The 19,513-nt window shown below is 36.4% G+C and overlaps 1 protein-coding gene across 1 annotated transcript in view; it reads left to right on the forward strand.

Moving 5' to 3' along the window:
• LOC111992212 (esterase) overlaps positions 1-7,915 on the forward strand; it is a 17,518-nt gene extending 9,603 nt beyond the window's left edge. Inside the window, exons 2-5 of the mRNA XM_024024077.2 lie at positions 6,315-6,524; positions 6,666-6,835; positions 7,021-7,285; positions 7,476-7,915. Of these exons, the coding sequence (XP_023879845.1) occupies positions 6,315-6,524; positions 6,666-6,835; positions 7,021-7,285; positions 7,476-7,732 (902 nt within the window). The 3' untranslated portion in view covers positions 7,733-7,915. The remainder of the gene's footprint in view (positions 1-6,314; positions 6,525-6,665; positions 6,836-7,020; positions 7,286-7,475) is intronic.
• The last annotated feature ends 11,598 nt before the right edge of the window (positions 7,916-19,513 follow it).

Consider the following 19,513-nt stretch of genomic DNA (forward strand, 5'->3'; position numbering starts at 1 on the left):
TTTTTTTTTTTTTTTTTTTTGAGAAAGAAACCTGGAATTTATCTTATTAAGAAATACCGGCTAAATCAGCCTAATAAATATCGTTAAAGTGAGACGAAACAGACTCCATCCACACAAGAAAACTGGAAATATTAACTGCAATCCTAGCTAACTTATTACCATCCCTCCTAGTATGAGAGTAAAGTAATTTAGAAAAAGATCCAGCAAGTAATTGAACATCCTCCACCAAAAGACCTGAGGCTGAAAGATCATGATCCTCCCTTCGAAGAGCAAACATGAGAATGCTAGAGTCACCTTCCAAGACAACATTGTCAACCCCTATCTCCCTTGCAAAAACAAGAGCCTTGGCAGCAGCAAGAGTCTCCACCTCCTCAGGACCATAAGCTCTAGGAAGCTTCTCAGAAAGTGATGCTATAACCATCCCTTGACCGTCACGAATCACAACCCCAATACCTGACTTATTCTCCACTCTGAAGCTAGCACCATCAAAATTGATTTTAAGCAAACCATTCGAAGGGGGCACCCATCTAGCTCTGGAGCGTGGAACAACTAGGACACGGGGAATCTGTACTGCTAGAAATTTAGCATGCCTATCCTTAGCGAGCTGAGCAAGCTGCGAGAGAGAGATACTGGATTGGGCTAAGCGAACTTGATTCCGATGATGCCAAACCGTCCAAGCAGTAATAGCAAACAACTCTGGTTCCTGATGATTAGCAATAATCCAAGACAGCAGCTCCTTGAAGTCCACAAAAGACTGGGTACGACGCACACCCCACGACTGCAAGTCAGACCACACAGCGTCTAAACTAGAGCAAGACCACACAGCGTGGATGACTGACTCCTCTACTTGGTGGCAGCGTTCACAGATCGCTTCCTGCAAAATTGTACGTCGCATTAAGTTAACTTTTGAAGGAACTGAATTACGACAGGCACGCCATATGAAGTTCTTAATCTTATTTGGACAGTTCAGAGCCCAGATTCCTTACCATAGTTTGGTGTTCACTGGCTCTCGAAACGGGCTTAGCTCATTCTCTTCTTTGAGGAAACAATAGCTAGTCTTGCATGAATACCAGCAATTAGAAGAGTGGGGCCAAAAGAGGATATCTTCAGCTGAACCACGTGCTAGAGGAATGTTCTTAATCAGGTCAACTTCCTCAGGGGCAAACAGACCATCCACGAGCTCCTCATTCCAAGTCCGATTCTCGTCATCAATCAGTAAATCCACAAAGGCATTCTCAAACCCTTCGACCACTGGAGAACAGAGAAGTGGAGGGTGCTTCCTCAGCAACCAGTGGTGCTGCCATACCCGAACCTTCCTACCAAACCCTATACGCCACCTAGCATCTCGTTGAATAACATCCCGCCTATATAAAATGCTTCACCATGCATACAAACCCGATCTTGACTCCTTAGAACAATTTGGGAAAAAGCGAGCTTTGAAAACCTTGTAAAACAAAGAATTCGTATTATGCAAAAGGCGTTAAGCTTGCTTTGCCAAAAGGGAGTCATTAAACAAAACCAAGTCCCAAAACCCCATGCCTCCCACCATTTTTTGACTTTGTCATCTCCTTCCATTTAAGCCAGTGAACTTTCCTCCGGTCACCACGTTGACCCCACCAGAATTTCTTTACTAGAACCTCAATGTCATTACAAAGCCCCAAAGGTAGTTTAAAGCACCCCATTGCATAGGTAGGGATCGCTAGAATAACTGATTTGACAAGAACTTCATGCATTGCTTGAGAGAGCAGCTTCCCTTCCCAACCTTGGAGCTTCTTCCAAACCCTCTCTTTAATATAATTAAAACTCTTCCTCTTACCCCTACCAACCAAAGTGGGGAGACCCAAATCCTTTTCATACTGATGCACCTCTTAAACCCCCAGAATACCCTTAATAGTAACCTTTAAATTCTCAGAAGTAGATTTACTGAAGAAAATAGATGTTTTGCTCCTATTCACTTTCTGACCTGAAGCCTCTTCATATAGAGATAAAAGTGCCATGACACTTCTACACTCGTTCAGAGTTGCCCTGCAAAAGAGAAGGCTGTCGTCTGCAAATAGTAAGTGAGTTAGTTTTGGGCCACGCTTGCATAAAGAAAAACCAGTGATATCACCCACACTTGCCGCATGCCTAATAAGCCCATGTAATCCTTCGGTGCATAAAAGGAAAAAGAATGGGGAAAGGGGGTCCCCTTGTCTAAGACCCCTCGATGGGTGAATCAAACCCTTCGGTTCACCATTAACAAGGATGGAATAGGTAGCAGTCCTTACACACACCATAACAAGTCCAATCCATTGCTCATTGAAACACATCAGCCTCATAATAGCCTAAAGGAACGACCACTCCACCCTATCATAAGCCTTACTCATATCTAACTTTAGCGCCATATAACCCGTTTTCTTGGAATTATGGTGCTTCATGCAGTATAAGGTCTCAAAAGCCATAAGAACTTTGTCAGAAATAAGTCGATCTTTTACAAAGGCCGACCAATGCTCAATGATTATGGTGGGTAAAATTTTTTTCAATCTGTTTGCAATCACTTTTGAAAAAATTTTATAGAGAACATTACATAAACTAATAGGGCAATACTAATGCACATACTCAGGATTATCAACCTTAGGGATAAGGGTAATAAAAGTATGATTGACAGGATGAGGGAGAGTACCTAAATTCAACCAAGATAAGATAGATCTAATCACATCATCGTCCACCATGCGCCAAAAGTGTTGATAAAACAAAGGCAGCATCCCATCTGGACCCGGCGCCTTCAAAGGAGCCATTTGGCTCAAAGCAATCTGTACCTCACACGCCAAGAACTCCTTAGATAGCTCCTAATTCATGTCTACTGTGATAAGATGAGGAATTCGGTCCAAAACCCCATTGGCAAGTGACGGATTAGAAGATAAAAACAGCTCTTGGTAAAAATTAATTAACACTGAAGCAATAGATTCAGGATCCTCCTTCCACTGATTTTAAGTGTCTCTGATACCCCGAATAGAATTCCTTCTGTGCCGCTTCGTCGCTTTACTATGAAAGTACTTAGTATTGCGATCTCCCTGGCTCATCCACAACACCTTTGAGTGCTAATTCCACATGCGTTCCTCTTTATCTAGCAAGGAGGAGATTTCAGCTTTCAATTCTCTTACTCGGTCATTACAGCCAATTCTAATTGACTCCTTTTCAGCCTGAACCAATAGGTGCCTAGATTTAAACAACTCCCTTCGGACATTGCTGAAACAATTTTTCTCCCACCAAGCTAGGTCTCGGCCATGTCTCTCTACCCTTGTCAAAATTGCATCATCTGAGTCATTGTCAAGCATTGATCTCCACGTTGCTTCCACAATATCACCACATCGACTATCAGAGAGCCACATTTCTTCAAACCTAAAGGGTTTATTTCGCGAAGGAGGATCCAAGCCTGAGAGAGACAGAAGAATGGGAACATGATCAGAGGAATCACACCGAAGATGGTTAATCTGTAAACCTGGAAAAAGTAGAAAAAAGCCGTTATTAGCCAACCCTTGATCTAATCTCTCCCAAATAGAGTGGCCATCCCTAAAGTGTCTACTCCAAGTGAACCGTTGCCCAGAGAAACCTAAGTCCATAAAACCACATTCATCTATCACATCTCAAAAGAGTTGCATTTGATAATTAGGGCGTTAAGCCCCTCCTAATTTCTCCTCTTGACTGACAAGTTCATTAAAGTCACCTATACAAATCCATGGAACAATAGGGTGGTGGTTAAGGTGGCGAAGTTCACTCCAGGCTTCATGTCTCCTTGCCGTATCTGGCTCCCTGTAAAAACCAATAAACCTCCATTGTTAATCCGAGTTTTTATCATTCCAAGCATCAATAAAATACTTCTTTGAGTCTTCCACGACAAGATTGACAGAGTCTTTCCAAAATAGAACAAGACCACCTCCCCTATTATCACTAGGTACCACCCATCTATTCTGAAACTCCAAACTACTTTGAACCCTATCTAGCCTTGCTTCATCCGTCCATGTCTTGGCTATAAACACGACGGAGGGATATTTTACCCGTACAATTTCTACAAGCTCCTTCCCTGTGCGAATGTTCCCAAGCTCCCGACAGTTCCATGCTAAGCAATTCATTGATTCTGGCGGGGCTGCTTAACAGCCTCCACCAATACAGTAGATATTTCTTCATCACTCCTCAAAACCTATAAACGTTTGTAAGGTAATAGGGAGCAATCTTCTGTAGGATCAAAACTACGCTTTCCACCTGTCATTTTAGCTGAAACTGAAGGAGTTAAGCTATCAACTGTAGACCTAACTAACCAGGTCCAGGTAGACAATTTGGTAGGCTGAACAGATGTAGAGGAGAGCTCCTCATTGTTTATAGGAACACGGGATAAGGGTGAAAGAGCCTCCATTTTGTCCAAAGCCGAGGAAGTAACTAACTAAGGAGTTGAGGGAGTGTCAAACTTGGTGAGCTCTCTGTCAATATCCTGCAGCTAAGATTCAAAGTTATCACCTTTAGAAGCTTGACCATCTATATCTAGACATCCCTCATTAAGAATAGGCTGAGAGGCTTCATGAGGGACACTTTCAACCTACTCACTTTGCATGGACGTAGGAGTTACCAACACTGGCTCTACATTCCTCATTGGTTGGATATCACATGGCTGCCTCTCTTCAGCGTCTGATGGAACAATATGTGGACTAAAGTTCATTGCACTCTCCATTGGTCCTTGCCCACCTCTAGGTTCACTAGTTGGACTCCTAACCTGCCTCTCAAGCTTCGATTTATAATATCCAGGCACAACCACAACAAACTTCCGAGATTGTACAAATGCCGGTACACGTAAGCTAGGTCCAAATTGTTGATGTTCAGTCTTAAGGGTGCCTTCACTTGCAATCCACACATCACAGTCTTTATCATCATGGTCAAGGCAACCACACCAGTAGTATATATTCAGGAGACGTTCATACTTAAAACTGACCCACACTTGTCTGCCATTATCAATGGAGATGAGACGATCGCTGCATAAAGGCAAAGAGACGTCAATGGTAACCCTAATCTAGATAAAACTCCCACCATCATGCACTAGTGTATCCAGGGTGTGAACAACTTCACCTAGGGCATCACATATTTTTTCTGCCACCACTTTATTCCTATATTTGATTGGTATATCATGTACCTGCACCCAAAAGGTAGCTTTGTTAAATTGCAAGTCTTGAATCGGAGCGTCATTATCATAGTGGTTCATCACTATCAAACGCTTGTCGAAACTCCACAGCTCACTGGCTAAAACCTGCTCCATATCTGGCTTATTATCAAAGATAAACAAAACCTTATGGTCTCCTTGATTCTAATTTTGAATCCAGTTTGACAGTGCCAAAGGGGGTTGAAAGTGTTGGCGATAGCATCTACGTTCAAGGCTTGTTTAGTTAGGAACTTTGCCGCTATAATGAACTCTTGGGTACGTTGTGCTTCAGTAATATTGCATCCTGGCCCCTCACGATCGGACAGAGAGAGTCGACTCTAGTGACTAGATAAGTCTTCCATAAGAGCACAGAAAGTATCAACGACAGGAAGGGAGATGTTGCTAAGGGAAAAGAAAAATGAACGGAAAAGAAGGCAGACAAACTGTTTCCCAGTCCCCAAAGGAAGAGAAGAAACCACCAACGCAAGGATTAACCAGGTTAACCTAGACCAAAACCTTCACAAGGAAGGACACCCGTTCTACCGCCTACGAGAGACAGAGAAACCCTAGCCACCTAGGTAGGTAATAGTTACTCAATCTAGTGGTAGGAAAATGACTTTTTCTTTTAGCTTGTATAACTTCTTTATAATTAGTGTGCACTTGATGATTTAATTTCCACCGTTTTATTTATTTTATAATATAAAAATATAATAACACTGAAAAAATGGTTATTTTAAAAAGTTGTACGTTATTTTTTAAAAATAAAAGAAACACATCCAAAGGCCGGCAATTAGATTAAGTACGGTTAACGAAATTTTTTTTAGCAACCATCCTTGCCATCACTTGGCAGTTGCTAGTTGGTAAAATCTAGGGGACTAACCGTTTATTCAGGTCTAAATTAAATAAATAAATCTAAACACAAAAACAAATTTCATAACATTTCTATAATTGTTAATTGATATGTAATAATAGACAATATTTTTTTGCATAAACTGATGTGAATGTTCACATATGTTGCTCAATAAGTTGTGGAAAAGATTGTGAAATTTACTGTCTGCAGCATTGTCAAGATTAATTTAATAATTTCCACTATAAGCGCAATGCTGAATTATCAATTGTTTACTTTAATCACATTGTATGGTTACAGCAAAGAGTCTTGGTCTCCCATATCTGAGCGCTTACCTTGATTCCTTGGGGACCAACTTCACACACGGAGCAAATTTTGCTACATATGCATCCACAATCAGACTACCAACCAGTATTATACCTGCTGGTACATATAGTCCCATCTACCTCGATGTCGAATACTCAGAATTCGTACAGTTCAAGTTCAGATCACAAGTGCTAAGGAAAAAAGGTAAAATGGATCAATGGGTAAACACTTCACTTGTTCTTAATATTGGGTACTGTAGTTCTTGAGAATTGAGGGTGCTTATAACAAACATCTGCATTACCAAATGCATTTTTGCTTTATATTGGGCCTTTGATTTTCTTGTAGGAGGTATATATGCATATTTATTGCCCAAGGGGTATTATTTTCCAAAAGCTTTATACACATTCGATATTGGTCAGAATGATCTTGCTGAGGGGTTCTTGGGTAACATGACTATAGAGGAAGTCAGTGCTTCTATCCCTGATATAGTAAACAATTTCTCCATTAATGTTAAGGTAATTAAATATATACTACGATTTGTCATTGAAAATGGGCTGCCTTGTTGGCCTTGGCCTACTACTTCAAGAAGAAACATACAATTGTTAAACCAATTAGTAAAAAAGAAAAAAGAGAGACAGTAAAAACAGGCGAATAAAGTTTGTTTTCTTTTAATGCTAATCAAGTGAAAGTTATGATGTAGAATATATATAACTTGGGAGCTAGATCGTTTTGGATCCACAACACGGGACCAATTGGCTGCCTTCCCCTTATTTTGGCAACTTTTCTATCTGCTCAAAGGGATAGCTATGGTTGCGCAAAGCCTTATAATGATGTAGCTCAATATTTCAACCACAAGTTGAAGGAGGCCATAGTTCAACTCAGGAAGGATCTTCCTTTAGCTGCAATCACATATGTGGACATCTACTCTGTCAAGTACTCTCTATATAGTAAACCAAAGGAATATGGTAAGACTTATGATATTATATAACCAGAAAAGTACTAATAATGAATAATGATCGACCTTATAAACTGAGATGCTTATTAATATTTATCATTTTTTAACATTTGTATCAAATGAATTATGCTTAAGTGACAAAATTTTTTAGAAATGAAACAAAATTTCAAGTTTATAATTTGTTTGGTTGAAAATATCAGGATTTGAGCTTCCCCTCATTGCTTGTTGTGGCTATGGTGGCATATACAATTATAGCAGCAGTATTGACTGTGGAACAACAATCACAGTTGATGGAAGCCAAATATTTGTTGGTTCATGTGAACGCCCCTCAGTTAGAGTAAATTGGGATGGAATTCACTATACAGAGGCTGCTAACAAGTTCGTTTTCAACAAAATTTCAAACGGAGCCTTTTCAGATCCACCAATACCCTTGAAAATGGCTTGTCACAAAATTTAGATTTATAGGCACAGCCGCATAGGCAACTATATATAAATCAAAATAACCTTGTACTGCAGATTATTATGTAATCTTTAATTACACCTCCCTTATTGATATTGGTTTAATTCTGAAACGGCCTGCTTTGTACTGAAAATAGTCCTATTATATAAACTAGAATGAATAAATTATCATATTTAAACGAACTTGGGACATTTTTTTTCTTCATTAAGATTGTATAATTAAATAAATAGCCAGAACAACGCTCTCTCATTGCAGAGCAAAAATTAAAGTTTGTTATTTTTCATTTGAGGTTATCAATAATGTTGTCGATAGAAACCATTCTGAGAAAAATAAAGGAAACCGTAGGGCAAGAAAACCCATTTAACGTGGTTCGATCATAAAGATCCTACGTTCACAGAGCTCTTTCAGTCTTTTCTTTCTCTATTTCACTTTCTTTTGTGTTGTGTTAGAGAGGATCCTTTATATTCATGGTTTTCACAAACAACATCCCTACATATATTTAATCTGCATTTATGCATGTATCCTTTGCTTCTTTGTGTGTTTGAATTTGTTGATTACACGGTGATTTGGTTGGTGTAATTTCCATATTGGGTTGGTCTTCAACTCTTCCTGATTTGGTTGGTGAGCTTGCCATATAGAGTTCGTCTTCATCAACACTTCCCTCAAGTTGGGGTGAATATTCATGATACCCAACTTGCCATGCGATTCCTAGTCCAAAACCATTAAAGAGTAAGTGAGAAATTGACTTCTAAAGTGCCCACTAGACATAATTAAAGTGATGAAATCTTTGAGTCTCACATATAAAATAAATTGGTCATTTTATGAGTTTATACACTTGTGTAGGTGCAATATTTTTTATTCTAGAATTGTGTTTGTTAGTGTTGCATCTTTTATGAAATGGTGCAAGCGTGTCTATAAATAGTGATTCTCTCATTTCATTTAGAGAGAGAAAGAGACATTTTTTTCGTTGTGAACTTATATTTTTGTGCTTGACATCTAAGAGTAAATAGTGTGAGCATCTAAATATTGTTGTGCTTGATTAGATTTGCACTTATCATTCTGCATTCATCTGGTCTATGAGTATATTTAATTATTCTTAATTATTTATTTATTTTACATACATTTTTTGCTTGTTGTTTTGTTTACAAAATCACAAGAGTAAATTATTATGCACAATATATCCAACAATCACTTTATCATCGACTATTGTTCCTCAAAAAAAAAAAAAAAAACTTTATTATTGACTATTAACAACTTGTTATCTCGACATTTGTAAAATATTTTGTAGTTCTATGACCACACCATGTGCCATAATTTGATGATATGGTGTGAGTGTTAGATAATCACTTTTATGACTTTTTCTCTATCACCCACAAACTCACAGTCCATCAACTAAAACTTGTATAAAAAGTTACTATACAAAAAATTTGTATATAAACTTAATTTTGTGACTTGAGTCATTAAATCACTATAACTTCTAAACCTTAACTGGGGCAAGCCAGGGATTTCATTTGTTGATTCCGTGCAAGAAATTTCCGCAGATCAATAAACGTATTCTCAACTGTTACATTTTGTAAGTTGGAACCCCACATGGAAGTCCCTTTTCTTTTAGTTTGAAATTGAATATTTATGGGCTGCAAATAATGTCACATTTCTTCCCCACACGGAAATCCCTTTTCTTTTACTAATGAAAGTTTCTCTATAGCAATAGGAAGGGGATTTTCTAGTGCTCAGTAGAATTTGTGTCCCTTCAGTTCAAAGGTGTTGGTCAGTTTCCTTGGAATAACAAGTTTATTCCTCGGCTAGGGGGTGTTTTCTCTTTCTAGGGATTGGGAAACAGGAGTTGGTGCTGTCACAAAAAACCACTAATCTATGGAGGACCTGGCACAGAATTGGAGTCGACTCACTCTGTCTGACAGGGAAGGCCCTGGATGTAATCTGACAAAGGATGACAGTTCTATGGATTTTACAATAGCTGCAAAATTTCGAACTACAAGAGCTCTGAATGTCGAGGTTATTGCAAGAACTTTCAACCCCTTGTGGAGGGCTCGTAATGGCTTCAAGATTCAGAATTTGGGATATCACATTATCCTTTTTATTTTTTATAACAAAGCAGATGTCGATCAAATTCTTTCGAGTGAACCATGGAGTTTTGATAAGCACCTGGTCGTCATGAAACTATATGAGAAGGATTTGGCCATTGAGGAACTATCTTTTAATTAAACAAGTTTTTGGGTACAATTGCAAGGCATCCCAATCCGATATCTGACAATGGAGGCTGTAGTGAAGATCAGCTCTGTAATTGGGGAAATACTTCTACCAATTAATCCAAAGGAGACTGATGACGGAAATTTCATACGTCTGAAGGTCACTATTGATCTTTCTCTCCTTTTATGTCGAGGGCGGCTCATATCCTTAGAGAATGGGAAACAAATTTGAGTAAGTTTCAAATCGACTCCCAAATTTATGCTACTAGTGTGGTCATCTCACCCACGACAACAAGGATTGCTAAATTTGGATTGAGAGTGAAGGTACGATCAATTCAAAAGATTGACAGTTTAGACCAAGTCTACATGCACCAGCCTTTGTTCCATCATGAAAGTCTGGTCTGTTTGTGTCAGGGTTTTACGTAGCACGAAAAAAAAAAAAACGAAGGATGCAATTCACAATTTGCCATGGAATTTGATATTCCAGACCTCCCACTGATGAAAACCAGAGTTTAGGTGGCTCAAGGAGTTTGAAGAGATGAAGAAGCAAACGTTACAAAAAACTTGGCAAGTCACAAATTGGCTAGTAACGCCAAAATCATATGAATTCGCATGAAGAAAAGTTACTTGAGGGTATGAAAGCTGATAAGTGCGTTATCAATAATGTATCCAAATCCAGAGACATTCTTGATAACCCTCAAAAGGAATTTGAATCAAAATTAAATGGGATTGATGCCGAGCTAGCAAAATTCGATAATGAGAAAACTGATCAAGGACAAAACCAAAAACCATCACCCTGTGTTTATAAGAATTTAAACACATCCCAGTTAATAAGTGAGTCACGTGATCAAAATGTGACAACTAGGGTTTTGGCCTCTTCTCCTAAACATTGTATCCTACCAACCTAGACTAGCAGAACTTGCCTAGCAAGCTCAGCCGAAGGCCACAATTCTAATCACATCTCCTGAAAAAAAGAGAAACACCATCAGTGGTGATTGATGGTGAAATACCTTTCAAGAGGCGGCAAGCTATTCAAGGTGTTATAGATGAATTTTTCAAAGTGGTGGAGACTGCATGCCAACCCTGCTAACATTAATGAACTGCATCAGATGGAATTGCCGTGGTTTGGGCCAATCACGTGCAATTCTGGAAGTCACATAGTTGGTCCAAAAATATTCTCTGTCGATTATTTTTCTAATGGAACCAAGGTCGAAGGAAAGCTTTTTGAAGAAACTATGCCCGAAATTACACCTTGAAAACGTGTTCATTGTCCCTTGGACCAACATAGGGGGGGGTTTCGCTCTTTATTGGAGGAATGGTATTGATCTCAATGTTATGTGCTCTTCCCCAACCTACATTGATGCAGTAGTTAACCCAAGAGTGGATGACGCCTGGTGGTTAACTTGTTTCTATGGAAATTTCTGTAATGGCTAACCGGGAACACTCTTGGGCGCTACTAAAACATTTATGTCTCAAGATGGATCTTCCTTGGCTATGTGTGGGAGATTTTAATGAGATTGTTAAAGCTAAGGAAAAAATGGGAGGGGTAATTAGAAGAGAACACAAATGAGGGAGTTTAGAGAAGCTTTGGATTTCTGCAATTTTCGAGATTTGGGTTTACCTTTCACCTGGTGCAACAATCACTTTGAGGCAAGGGTAACATGGATCCGACTTGATAGAGGAGTGGCTACACCTTTGTGGTCTCAAATGTTTCCCACAGTTCAAGTTCATCATGTGGCCAGAACATTATCTGATCATTGCCCTCTATGGTTAAGCTCAGATGATGAGAATGCTAGATTTTACAAACGAAATCGACCCTTTCGTTTTGAAGCTGTTTCATTGAAGGATGAAAGGTGTGAAGGAGTAATTAAACATGCTTGGGATGGCCAAAACTCAGGTGAAAAGATGCAAAGGGCAATGTCAAAAATTGATGCTTGTTGCACTAGTCTTTGGAGTTGGAGTAGATTATCCTTTGGAAACATTTGTCAAACTCTAGCTCCAAAAAAGAAACAACTAGCCGAAGAAGAACCATTGTCAATGGGAGGGCTTAATCATGATCAAGTAAAGATCCTCAAAGAAGAAGTCTATGATCTTATGGTCAAGGAGGATTGCATGTGGCATCAATGGTCGTAGGTTGATTGGTTGAAGAGGGGTGATATGAACACTAACTATTTACACAGTCGTGCAACTCAACGAAACAAGAGAAATTTCATCTCAAAGCTAGTTTTGGAGGATGGTGCAGGTTTGGTGGATGAGAACTCGATTGGGGCAACCATGGTTGATTATTTCAAGAAAATTTTCACTTCAGCAAGTCCATCACAATTTGAGCTGATTCTCCAAGGTATTGAATCGAAAGTCACAGCTCCTATGAATACAGAATTGACCCAAGAGTTTATACCTTGGGAGGTGGAAAAAACATTGAAACAAATGAAAGTATTATCAGCCCCGGGGCTTGACGATATGTCTCCAATCTTTTATAAATCTTGCTGGAAGTTTATTGGACAAGATGTGATTGTTGCCTCCCTCTTAGTCCTTAATTCAAGGTCAATGCCTTAAAATTTGAATTATACTTTCATATCTCTCATTCCCAAGGTTAAATCACTAGAAACAGCCAAAGATTTTCGACCCATAAGTCTTTGTAATGTCCTATACAAGATCATATCCAAGACCACAACAAACCGCCTAAAAAAGCTCCTACCCAAATTAGTTTCAGAATCCCCAAGCGCCTTCATGTCTGATAGGTTGATTTCAGATAATATTCTTGTAGCTTTCAAAACACTTCTTCACCTAAAAAATAAGAGGAAGGGGAAATCGGGGTTTATGGCTCTAAAACTAGATATGAGCAAAGCTTATGATAGAGTGTAATGAATTTCTATTGAAAAATTTATGGAGAAATTGGGATTTACAGGCAGTTGGACTTCACTTATTAGCTTTTGTATGCGCTCGATGTCATTCTCAGTTTTGGTTTCTATGATAAGGCTATGATGTCAACACTTTTCACATCACCAAAATTTGTTAAAGTTAGCTAAAATTGCTAATAAAGCAAACCACAAGGAGGGTAAATCTCTCATAAAATAAACTACAAGAGAGGTAAGTATCACAAAATAAACCACATGGGAGTTCCATGTTTTATAGGTATACCACAGAAGTGGTATGTGTAATTTACCCATATGTGTCTTTGCGAACAACAAGGAACCACTAGCCCAGCTTGTTTGGCCACCATAATTAGCTGACAAGCACTCTTCACAATAAAATTTTCATTTTCTCGTTGCACTACATATAAACAATCCCTAAGTCTTCTTCAGCTCAAAGGGATGTTCTTTATGACTTCTGCTTCATGTGGTAAAAGCATTAGTCAATAAAATATGATTGCCAACTTGGCCTAAGGGTTCGTTTGGTTGTGATAAAAATAGGGAGGATAGAAAATGGGAGAGAGAAAATATAAGAGAAAGGGTTTTTGGGTTGTTTGGTCGAGGTGGAAAATTTGAGAGATTTTGGTAGGGCTCAAGTATTTTCTCTCCCAACACACAAAAATGCTTTATCTCATATTTGAAGAGAAAACTTGTATGATTTTATTGCAACCGAATCAATTACTTTTTGCCCCTATATTGTAACGTAAAAGATGCATCTCTCTTTGATTTTTTTTTTTCTTGTTTTTTCCTTCTCTTGGACCTTTTCTTTCTTTGTTGGTTTGTTCTTTTCCTACTCTCTCTCTCTCTCTCTCTCTCTCATATATTTTGGCACCAGCAATCTATAGTTTGATCTTCAAACATGGTCATAAATCTTGCCACATGCAATAATGAACTTGATGGCACTAACATAAATACCATCCTGAAGGAAAAAATAGTAGCGAACCAAGAAAAAATGACTGCATTGGTCACCGATCAGGTGGCTTTTGTGCAACAAACACCTAATGATACAGTGAGTCACGGTTTTCAATGCTTCCCATGACTTGAAACTCATGCAAGCATATGAGAATTTAGCCAATTTTATATTGGTTTCTGGTGGATCTGAAGATTTCAAAAGCATCATGGATGTAATGAAAGCTGCATCGCGTAAAGCTTAGTAACATTTTGTGATTTCTATCCAGAAAACTACCGATAGGGAATATGTGACCATTACAAAGGGCAAAAGGAACCTTACGAATTTATGATGGTAGGCGATGTTATCGATCATACAATCCTCTTAATACGTGTTAGCTACATTCGGTAGTTAAGGAGTACCAACACATTTTTAAAAAATAAGTTACCAAAATGTTTTTTTTTTTTTTAATAATTAAATGGAGTTCTAAACAAGTTAAAACTATTTGGCAAGACAATGATTTACAAAATATTGCAAATGATATTTATTATAGGGTAAAATGCACTAAGACCCCCCTAAAATCGCTGTTGTTACAATAAGACCCTCTTTAACTCTTTTTTTTTCTGTCAATTTAGTGCATAAATTTTAATATGGTATCAAATGAAATCTTTCTATTAAAATTCGGTCAAATCATTAATAAAAAAGTGACACGGCGGCCTAAGAGTCTTACTGTAATAAAAGCATAAAAGTTAATGCGGTCTTAGTGCATTACTATTTACTTATAATATTACCATTTTTACTTTTTTTATGTGCAGATGTTGAAGGTTAAAAGTTCATAGCAGTGAACAAGACATTTGAGGGCACAAATGGACCAAAAGGAGGCCAAGTTGTGGCACTTAAATTAAACTCTAAGTCTCTAACCTTTCAAAATTTTATTGTTGTGGTACTAACTTTGTTTGTTTAAGTAAAAATATGGTGAAACTACAATATTGGTATCTCAAGTTTATTTTGTGCGTGCAATTAGTCCCTCAAGTTTCAAAGAAGCACAATTAGTCCTTCAAAATTTAAAACTGAATTGTATTAGTCCTTTTACTAACTGATGTTAGTACTGTTATTTATGTGGTTAACGAAACAAAAAAAGTTCATAGCAGTGAACAAGACATTTGAGGGCACAAATGGACCAAGAGGAGGCCAAGTTGTGGCACTTAAATTAAACTCTAAGTCTCTAACCTTTCAAAATTTTATTGTTGTGGTACTAACTTTGTTTGTTTAAGTAAAAATATGGTGAAACTACAATATTGGTATCTCAAGTTTATTTTGTGCGTGCAATTAGTCCCTCAAGTTTCAAAGAAGCACAATTAGTCCTTCAAAATTTAAAACTGAATTGTATTAGTCCTTTTACTAACTGATGTTAGTACTGTTATTTATGTGGTTAACGAAACAAAAACTTGACATTTATTTTTAATGATATGGCATTTTTTTATTAAAAAAATTACAAAATAAATTTATACATAAGAAATTCACAAACCAATACCAAATTAAAACCAGTATTGCTACTGATTCACAATCCCACGGACAGTGGCAGCTCTAGGATTATTTTCTAGTGGGTGTAATGAGAAACATAAATTATATAAAATCTAAAACAAAAATGAAGTTGAATATATTGGCATTTAAAAAAAAAAAAACCCAAATGCAAGAAGTTTTATGATTACCTTCTTTGAGGTTTCATATTTTGAAATCGTCACATGATATCTTTATTATCAATTCTAACAGTTACATTTTTTTTCAATGTACATAGTCAAACAATTATTCATCCACTAATCTCTCATTTGATTGATTGATTTCAAATTTTTTAAGATCTAAATGAGCTTTTTATAAGGTTTAAGAATTAAGATTAACAAATTTATACTTTTGTTGTTGGGCTTTTTAAAAAAGAAAAATTAGATCAAATTAGTTTGTTATTGGACTTTTTTGTGTGTTTAAAAGGCAAGATATTGTTAAGAGCATCAAATTCAAACTTATTTCAATTGTGTTTAACAAAATTTTAGAATTAGGGTGTTCAAATTTGTATTTAAGGGATCATTATAATTTTTTTTTGGGCTAGTTCAAGGGTTCATTTGAACCCCCTGAGCTTAATGTAGAGCCGCCCAAGCGCACAGTTCTAAAATGAAAAAAAAAAAAAAAAAAAAAAATTTGGGAGTCTTATTCTGATTCCCAGTAGAGCCGCCCAAGCGCACAGTTCTAAAATGAAAAAAAAAAAAAAAAAAAAAAATTTGGGAGTCTTATTCTGATTCCCAGTTCTTTTTCATTAATTTCCATTGATTTCCAAGGCACCTTGCTCAGAATCAAACCGGCACCGATTGTAGCTTCATTTTCAAGCAGAGGATTAAATGGTTTTGACCTAAATATTCTCAAACCCGACCTGATTGGGCCTGGTGAGAACATACTAGCCGGGTGGATCGACACAATTGGCCCGACTGGATTAGACTTCGATACTCGAAGGACTGAGTTCAATATACACTCTAGTGCTTCAATGGCTTGTCCTCATGTAAGTGGCGTGGCGAACTTGCTTATGGAATACACACGGTGTGAGTGCAACCCGTTATCATAACCTGGATAAACTAGTTATTGAAAATTCAAATAATCGACAAAGCAGCAAAATAGCTAGACAATGAATAAATTCGTTTATAATAAACCAAAATTCCTAATTCACAACGTTGAATTTGAAATACCTACCAAGCTCGTAGGTCTTCTTGAAAAATACTCAGCCAAACAAATACAAGCAAAATTGTGCATCTTTTTATTAAAATAAAAAAAAATAAAAATAAAAACCCCCACAAATTTTTTTCTTTGATCAGGCGGCACCCAAGTTACCCTTGAGAATTGCAATCGGTGATTATAGCTTTCTAATGTCCCATATAGAAACATCAAACAGTAATCTAGATGACCAGCCACTGTAGCAACAGTCTAGAAACATCAAACAGTAAGTCAATCTTGTCACCGGCGAATGGTTAGGGCATGGGTCTCCACTGGCGGCTGGTCAGTCCCCTTCTCTCTTGTGGGTGGGTTTGTGAATTTTTTTTTTTTTTTTTTTAACCGTGGGTTTGTGAATTAGTGGCAATACTGGTTTTAATTTGGTATTGATTTGTGAATTTCTTACATGTAAATTTATTTTGTAATTTTTAATAAAAAATGGCACAACATAAAAAAAGTCAAGTCATTGTTCTTTTTGCTATATAAGTAACACTACTAACGCAATTAGTAAAAGGACTAATGCAACTAAATTTTAAAACTTGAGGGACTAATTGTGTTCCCTTGAAACTTGAAGGACTAATTGCGCACATAGAGTAAATTTGAGGGACTAACATTGTAGTTTCGTTTTTTTTTTTTTTCAAGAAAATGAGTAATTTTCTAAAAAGTATTTGCTATAAAACTATTTCATTTTCCTATATTTGGTAATTACCTTAAATAAGTTGAAAAAATAAAGTTGTTTTCCAAAAAAACTTTAATGGAAAACAATATCTAAAAATAAGCCATATTTTTTCTGTTGATTAAAGATAATTTTCCTTTAACTTATTTTTTATTATACTATCAAACACTAAAAAACACAAAAAATTATCTTTACAGAAAGTTTTATATCCAAACAAATAGGGCTTAAGGATTATTGGTATAAATTACACCTATAGGTGCAGTACTCATCAATTCTAGCGATAATGCCAAATAAATGGCACTGTTGATTATATATATATATATATATAATGAAATAATTTGACTTTTGACCTCTTAATATTGGGTTATTTAAATTTTGGGGGCTTTTAAACTCTCTCTATATTTAAAACCTCTATTAGAACTTGTCAGATCTTATTTCCTTTAAATGGTAAAATAGATAATTTCATACTTTTATGTACAAATACAACATAAATGACAAAATTTAGTTACAAACTTGGTTAACTTCCACTCAAAATATTAACATTGTTATATATATTGAAAATCTAATTGTTGAATTGTGTGTTTTTTTTTTTATATTCTTAACACGCATGTCAAATTTCGTGTCAATTAAATGTTATTTACTATTCGATTAATAAACTTATTGCTAATGCATAGTTTTAGACTAAAACTTGAAATTTAAACATTTGATTAATGACTTAGATATTAATTTCTAATCTTCTAAAAATTTTGCAAGCATGGGGATATTAGAAGAAAATATAGTCCAATGGTGGATTTCTTAAAACTCACATCTCTTTTTTTCTTTTTCTTTTTTTTTTTCTTTTTTAAGAAGACTTAAAACTCACATCTAATAAAAGATATTGGCTACAACAAAATTTGTAACTAAACTTTGTCTCAATATAAATGGTTACTCATAATTACCATAATTAATTCTTTAAAAATTATAATTATTAAATTTCATATTTAAACTAAAAATAAAAGAGAGAGAAAATTTATTTTATTAAAGTGACAAAAAGAGTTTACCAGCATATTAGGGGAGAGTGAGAGTTTCTGAAAAGGGTTTTTGTTGTGCAGTGACATTAGGGCACCAGTAAAGAGGAAATTTTGGTATTTTTTGATTTTTGAGAGAGCGAGCGAAGGTGAGAAATAGAGACTACAGAGTCACACTCGAGGACTCAGCTGAGGAGCCCCATTGAGATTATTTTATTTTTTAAGGAGAATCAGAATATCTGTCACGCGCAGAGGAAGCTAGTGTTGAGCACTGATCGGAGATGTTAGGACAGCCTTTTTTTTATGATAGTTTCAATTTTGTAAAATTCTCAGATTGTGCGCGTTGCAGGGAGGCGCGTTATTTGTACGCGCGTTGTGCGAGAGTGGTGCATCGGAATTAGAGCAACGGGCTTTGAGTAAGTGCGTGGGAATTGGTGATAGAATGGGCTTTCAAAGAGTAAATAAAGTTTTTATAAGGCGCAGAGACAACAGTGAACAGTCCCTTCGGGAATCCTGTTGAGAACCGTTACATTTCCTTAAATAGGGGGAATTATTACTTTTACGTTTTTTTTTTTATTATATATTATTTATGATTATTACTTTCTAGTTTATCTANTGTCCATTTTAGGTTGCCAAACAAATTTTTTAGTCTCAAAAAATAGAAATTTTTTTTTGGAAGTAGAAAAATAAGGGAAAAAAACAGTTACCAAACATATCCTAAATTTTTTTTCTATTCTCTTACTTTTTCATCTATAACAAAATGGGCCCTTAATTAAACTATGTCTAAAGAAAGTTATTATAAGTTTTAGGGGCGAATAGCCAAAAGTCTTGTATTTCAATTGGTATATCTTAGTGTTGCAATATAAACATCCAATGTTCAAATATTTTCACTATTAGAGCATGTGCATCAATGAGTGCATAATAGAAAAAATTTGCTCAAAAACTATCCACATTATTCCATCTAGAACACTATATATTTACATTTTTGTTACAATAACTATATATACACAACTACTGTAAGTTTGTATAATTTCTTAATATTTTTTCTCTCACCTCTCCCATCAGATTCTCTCTCTCTTCCCTAAATCTATTCCTTCTATATCTCCTCTTGATTCATAGCAACATGCTCAGCAAATTCATCAAATCCATCCTAAATCTAGATCCCAAATTCATTAAACACATATATAAATCTATATGAATCATCAAATCCAGATTGCGAAGAAGAAAAAGCAGCAACGAAAAAGAAGAAGCAGAGCAACGATTATGACTAAGACAGAGGTGAGAGGCCAGAGATGTTTGGGATGAGAGGAGAGAGTGACTAAATGAAAATAAT

Source organism: Quercus suber, unplaced genomic scaffold, assembly GCF_002906115.3.
Source record: "Quercus suber isolate HL8 unplaced genomic scaffold, Cork oak 2.0 scaffold_905, whole genome shotgun sequence".
Lineage (NCBI taxonomy): Eukaryota > Viridiplantae > Streptophyta > Magnoliopsida > Fagales > Fagaceae > Quercus > Quercus suber.